Genomic DNA, 7,083 nt, shown 5'->3' with positions numbered 1-7,083 from the left:
ATGGACAGTGGAGCTGTTCAGCAGTATCTTGTTATGATGAGGGAGCAGCACTAGGACTTCTCCACTACATCTTTAGTAAAGATGTAAAGATATCTGTAGAATCACCAGCAACCATTAACAGGAATTCTGCCATATATGGGCTTAAGAATAAAAAAGGATACATTACAAGCCAAATAAAAACTAACTACACCCTAAGTCCTGTGCTTTTGCATTGTTACTTCTTGACAGAATGTTTCAGAGATTTACGGCTTCAGCTGTCAGGCTGGATGCCATTGGCACTGGGACTGGGAAGGACGGGGAATCGGTACCCAGTGACATGCCCAGTGGTAACCCCAACAACATGAACCACATGTTGCACAATCAGTGCCAGTGTTGGAGGTTATGGCCTTCTGAACTCCTGATAAAGCCATATGACTCTGAAATAACTTTCAAATATATCTTGGTACTGTAAAACACATTACAAGAGGAAACACAGAAACATTCAGGTTGGAAAAGACCCTCAGGATTGCCAAGTCCAACCGATGTGGTTCATCCCTGAACCATATCCCCAAGCACCACATCCTTTAAACACGTCCAGGATTGGTGATTCAACCACCTCCCAGGGTGCCCCATTCCAATACCTGACCACTCTTTCTGTGAAAAAAACCACCAAAATTCCTAATGGAAAAAAAAAATCCTAAACCTACTCACTTGCAGCTTGAGGCCATTCACTCTTGTTTTTCATCAGTCCTGCCTCACTGGAGAGGTCCCAGAAGACTGGAAGCTGGCAAACGTGGTGCCCATCCACAAGAAGGGCCGGTTGGAAGAGCCAGGGAATTATAGGCCTGTCAGCCTGACCTCAGTGCCAGGAAAGGTTATGGAACAGGTCATCCTGAGTGCAATCACACAGCGCTTACAGGATGGCCAAAGGATCAGGCCCAGTCAGCATGGATTTAGGAAGGGCAGGTCCTGCCTGACCAACCTGATCTCCTTCTATGATCAGGTGACTGCCTGGTGGATGTGGGGCAGGCTGTGGATGTAGTCTACCTGGACTTCAGCAAGGCCTTTGACACTGTCCCCCCCAGCAAACACCTGGCCAAGCTGTCAGCCCATGGCTTGGATGGGAGCACACTGTGATGGGTCAGGAACTGGCTGGAGGGCTGAGCCCAGAGGGTGGTGGTGAATGGTGCCACATCCAGCTGGCAGCCAGGCACTAGTGGCGTGCCCCAAGGATCAGTGCTGGGCCCTGTGCTCTTTAATATCTTTATTGATGATCTGGATGAGGGCATTGAGTCCATCATCAGTAAATTTGCTGATGACACCAAGCTGGGTCAGAAGTTGATCTGCTGGAGGGTAGAGAGGCTCTGCAGAGGGACCTCGACAGGCTGGGCAGATGGGCAGAGTCCAACGGCATGAGATTCAACACATCCAAGTGCCGGGTTCTGCACATTTGCCACAGCAACCCCATGCAGAGCTACAGGCTGGGGTCAGAGTGGCTGGAGAGCAGCCAGAAAGAGAGGGACCTGGGGGTACTGGTCGATGGTAGGCTGAACATGAGCATGAAGTGTGCCCAGGCAGCTAAGAGGGCCAATGGCATCCTGGCCTGCATCAGGAACAGTGTGGCCAGCAGGAGCAGGGAGGTCATTCTCCCCTTGTACGCTGCACTGGTTAGGCCACACCTTGAGTCCTGTGTCCAGTTCTGGGCCCCTCAGTTTAGGAAAGATGTTGACTTGCTGGAACGAGTCCAGAGAAGGGCAACAAAGTTGGTGAGGGGTTTGGAACACAAGCCCTACGAGGAGAAACTGAGGGAGCCGGGGTTGCTTAGCCTGGAGAAAAGGAGACTCAGGGGTGACCTTATTGCTCTCTACAACTACCTTAAGGGAGGCTGTAGACAGGTGGAGATTGGTCTCTTCTCCCAGGCAACCAGTACTAGAACAAGAGGACATAGTCTCAGGCTGTGCCAGGGGAGTTTTAGGTTGGAGTCAGAAAGAGTGATTGCCCATTGGAATGGGCTGCCCGAGGAGGTGGTGGAGTCACCGTCATTGGAGGTGTTTAGGAGGAGACTTGATGGGGTGCTTGGTGCCATGGTGTAGTTGATTAGGTGGTGTTGGATTAGTTGATAGGTTGGACGCAATGATCTTGAAGGTCTCTTCCAACCTGATCTATTCTATTCTATTCTATTCTATTCTATTCTATTCTATTCTATTCTATTCTATTCTATTCTATTCTATTCTATTCCTAATTACCTGTGAGAGGAGACCAGCACTAACCTCTCCACAACGTCCTTTCAAGTAATTGTAGAGAGTGATAAGGTCTTCCCTCAGCCTCCCCTTTTTCATACTAAACAGCCCCAGCTCATTCAGTCGCTCTTCCTAAGATTTATTCTCCAGGCCCTTCCTAGGTAAATTCCAACAAGCCAAGTGGTCCCAACTCACACATGAGTTCTCAGTTGCATAGAAAGGATCAACGCTAATGATTTCCATGTGTTGTTTGCCATCCTTTGCATTTAAGTATTGGTTTTGCCTATTGGCATTACACTGGTGTAAAAAAAAATATATCTAATTGGCTCAAAAGTCAGTTATACATATTCTTGATTTGATTCACACTGAGGTTATTAGTTTAGTTTCATTAGATAAAGAATCAGGAATTAAGTGAATCATTAAAAAAATTTCTTGAAATGAAACCATTCAATTTATGAAGTTTTAAGTTAGAAAGATGACAGTCAAATATAGAGGACTTCATAGTACACCTCATCCAAATAAAGATGAAATTGATCAACCAAATTAAAAAGTCTATTTTTATTGCTTTTATGATAAAAATCAGAAAAGTGGGGAAATCAGTAACTTTATAAAAAGTATTTTCAGAAGTGTGAAAATAGTACATCCTTTGAGGCCTTTCAGGAAGGGAGCAAAGTAAAAAAAACAAACCACAAACCAACAACAAATTAGGAGTTGCTAATGAACATCAATCAGATAACCCTTAAAATGCAGTCAGGACAAACACCAAACCTAGTTAAAATGCCACACTAGTGTAGTGGGAAAGTGAAAATAATTGTAACAGCCCAGAAAATGGATAAGAAAATGGAAGATGATATTGCTTTGTTAATTAAATCTAGAAATTAAAGAAAATGTGGTTTTGAGAAATGTTTGTCAGCAGAAAGAAACAAGGAAATGAATGTAGATGCAAGGCAAATTCTAACAATTATATTAGTAAAGAGAAATTTAAGTATTGTTAACAATAAATGTGTTCAATAAACAGCCAGGGAAATCGGTAAATACCATCTCAGGGGACAAAGATCAAACACATTCCACAAATGGTGTACTGCAAGACAACTTTAAATGGCAGTATTAAAGCTAGGTAATTTGTGTCAGTAAGCCAGGATAACCTGCACAGGGGCTTTCAAAAGAGCTTTTTGGAACTGCTTCCTTGCTCTCTTGTTATGATTCTTAAATCTTGCGAGTTTCTAAGAACAGGAAGAAAGTGAATATAGTGACTGTGTTAAAAGAAGGTAAAAGGGATGACCCAGCTTAATTACATGACTGTCATTTTAATTGAAACCCTCGGCAAAATATCCAAGTGGCTCCTATATGACTAAATTAATACTTAATTGTTGTGGAATTACTGGTCAGAAAAGACATATTCAAAAACCAGGCCTGGTGACGCTATTACGGTCTCTTTAGACAAATGCTCATTTGATAAAGTAACTGCACTATCACACCTTTAAGCTCTCCTTCGGCATTTGACCTGCTGGAGCAACACGCCCAGCCCAGCCCAGCCCAACCCAGCCCAGCCCAGCCCAGCCCAGCCCAGCCCAGCCCAGCCCAGCCCAGCCCAGCCCAGCCCAGCCCAGCCCAGCCCAGCCCAGCCCTGCCCCGCGGGGCGTCGCTCCCGCCCGCGGCCCTTTCCGGTGCCCCCACCCCCCCGCGCCCGGCGCTGCCACATCCTCCGCTGACATCAGCCCTCGCCGCCATATTGGAGAAGAAGCCGCCTCCGCCAGCTTGGCCGCCGCAGTAGGGGGGGGGACGCTGGACCCTGCTGCCTCCGCCTCCCTCGCTCCGGCCCAGCCTCGTTCTCCATGACTCCCCCGGGCCCGCCACAGCCCCGGTGCGGATAGGGCAGAGACGAGAGCGGCTCCCGTCCATTTTCCTGCTCTCCCTACCCCCTGTCCCGAGCTGTCTCCGAGCCCCTTTCCCCGCGGCGGGCCTCTGCCCTCCCGCCACCTCCAGCCATGACTTCCCTGACCCAGCGCAACTCCGGCCTGGTGCAGCGCCGGACCGAGGCCTCCCGCAGCGCCACCGCCGACAAGGAGCGGGGAGCAGGGGGTGGCCCGGAGGATGAAGGCCGCCGGGACGAGTCCGGCGATGACGAGAAGGGCGACTCCAAGGAAACGCGGCTCACCCTCATGGAGGAGGTGCTGCTCCTGGGCCTCAAGGACCGTGAGGTGCGGCCAGGGCCGCGGCGGTGGGATAGGGGCGGGCGGAGGTGAGGGGCGCTGAGCAGGGCTTGTTTGAGGCCTGGTCGTACTTGGAGGGGGCTTCGGAACGGGGACGCTAGAAACACCGGCCCGGGTGCCTGAGGGGACTCGTGGTAACTTGGGTGCCTACGGAAGGAAAGGGGAGCCTAACTGGTGTGAGGGTGAGGTTGCTGGAGAGGGCGCTGCTGTGCGTTTGGGGCAGAGGCGTTACTGGGAACGGGCATTGTGATGTTGCTGGGGGTAGTGACTCTTGGAACAGGCCCGGTGTTTTGGTGAGGAAGGTGCTTGGACTTTAAAGAGGGGGATCCTTGCAGAGAGTTTGGATCGTCCTTTGGATTTGGTGGTAACAGAGGGCCTTTTGATATATGTAGCGTCTCGAAGGCAGCCTAGAGGTTAGGGCAAGACGAGGACAATGGATGTGAAGCCAGGGCCTCTGGTCAGCGTTGATGGTTTGACCCGAAGGCATGGGTAAATACACGACACTTACAGGCCTCCACAACTTACCCATGACTGCGATGTGAAAGATCTGTTCCTTCCTATGCATTTTCTCATACTGAACCCTGTTGTACTTGAGTTTTCAGGTGTTTTAGGATGCTTGGCAGCCCTTTCTGCTAAGACTTCCCAGACTAACACATGTAAAAAATGGATTAAAATTGGTAGATACATAAGACAAAATATGGACCTTGAGTAATAAGCGTGTGAAAGGAGGAAATAGTGTTATTGCATAATTTTGTCATTGTGCTGAATTTATTGTTTATTATCATAATACTGTGAATAACAGTCACTGAGGGGAGTGTACTTTCACCAGTGTGTCAGATTTTTGTTTAATTTTAAAGAGATAATCAGTATAAAAAGAATGCATACTGCATAAAGTCCAGTCCTGTTGGAGAAACAGGATGTAGTATATGGTGATATGTAATACCCCTTAATTTTTGTTATGTGTTATAATGTGAATTTTGTTAAACTACATGCTTTTTTGGTTTGTTTTCAGTGGTAAATACGTTAATAAATTCAGTTTGTTGATTTGGAGGGAAGTCTCTTAAAACTGTACATACTCATGAAGAGAGAATAATGGTGGAGGGAAACCAATATTTTCTTTGATAGTGTGTTACATGAAATAAACTTGCTGGTTGATAATGAATGGATTAAAGGGTAGTTTTCTTGGTTAAGATGTAGTTTTCTTAAAGCATGTGGGTATATCTGTATTTATAGCTGATAAAACAACATTTTATTTCTTCCTCAGATTGTGTATTTTAGGCCATGTTCCTGAAGTCCCATTTCTTCAGATGGACCTTGTTGTGTCAGCCTAGTAAAATCAGTAGATATTCACAGGGATGCATGCTGTTGAATTGAAAACTTGTGCATATGTGCATAATTTCCTTTCTACACGCCTGAATAGTTGTGGGAAAGTTGTGTGTGACAATATAGATATCTGAGAAGACTTCTAGGAGGTCTAGCCTTGAAGGTGGGATGAACTGGATGATCTTTCAGCTCTTTTCTTTTTTTCCCTCCTTCCCCCTCCCCCCCCAGGATTGTGTGCTAAATCTTTTGAATTTGTGATGATAAATATTTCAGGAGAGCATTGTGTCTGCCTAGAAAGAATATATTGTGCAAATCTTCCTACATATATCAAAGCTACTAACATTGGGCCTAAAAATTCAGCTTGTGGTATGCATCAAAATTGCTAATCATTTAACTTTGCTAAGTGTGGCTGTGGCACACAGTGCAGAAAATCTAATATTCCTTTGTATGAAAAAGGAACCAAGTGCTTACAGTGGCATGGATATCCATAGCTCTCTGGAGATTTTGCAGCTGAGATGTCAGACAATAAGAATGATAATGTTATCTCTGGAGTAGGGGTCTTAGGTGCAGAACTGTAGCATACTCTGTTTCTGAGCTTTGTTATACATGAATCACTAGGCTTTGTACTTCGGTTTTGGGTCTGTATCCCTGAGTACAAGCTACACTAGGTGAACCACTTCATCCCGTTGTTTTCCTTTTAAAACTGAAAACAAAACTATAGACTCATGTTCCAAGATGATTTTTTTGTTGTGATTCTCCAATTATTCTAATGATAAATCAGGAAAACTTTACACTTTTTGCAAAGTTTTTACTTCCAATATAATTGATTACCCATGGCATTTGTGTGAGATTTTCTCACGACAGGAAGCAGAGAAAAGCAATGTAGGGTCTTCAAAATATAGTTGTGAAACCACAGAAAGTCCTAAGGGAAAGGCAGAAGCAAGTGTGTGAGCCATACACTCAACTGAAAGTCAGTAAACTTAGAGCAGAAACATCCTTCCTGTTTATTCCAACAGGATAAAATAATTTAAGTAAAACATATTTAAGAAAAGAGATTCAATTGGCCAAAGAATGTCTTTCCCTACAAATAGAATAGAATAGAATAAATCAGGTTGGAAGAGACCTTCAAGATCATCGTGTCCAACCCATCAACCAATCCAACCCACCCAAACAACTAAACCGTGGCACCAAGCACCCCATTAAGTCTCCTCCTGAACACCTCCAATGATGGTGACACCACCACCTCCTCAGGCAGCCCATTCCTATGGGCAATCACTCTCTCTGTATATTTTTTATATATATATAAATATATAAAATACATAATAACT

The 7,083-nt window shown here is 45.6% G+C and overlaps 1 protein-coding gene across 1 annotated transcript in view; it reads left to right on the top strand.

Annotated features, from left to right (window-relative positions):
* Positions 1-3,938: 3,938 nt before the first annotated feature.
* Positions 3,939-7,083, top strand: part of GOLPH3 (golgi phosphoprotein 3) — a 47,358-nt gene continuing 44,213 nt past the window's right edge. Inside the window, exon 1 of the mRNA XM_009902860.2 lies at positions 3,939-4,420. Coding sequence (XP_009901162.2) covers positions 4,208-4,420 — 213 coding nt within the window. The 5' untranslated portion in view covers positions 3,939-4,207. The remainder of the gene's footprint in view (positions 4,421-7,083) is intronic.

The sequence above is a fragment of the Dryobates pubescens genome, chromosome Z (assembly GCF_014839835.1).
Source record: "Dryobates pubescens isolate bDryPub1 chromosome Z, bDryPub1.pri, whole genome shotgun sequence".
NCBI lineage: Eukaryota > Metazoa > Chordata > Aves > Piciformes > Picidae > Dryobates > Dryobates pubescens.
This window is presented reverse-complemented; position numbering and strand designations above follow the sequence as displayed.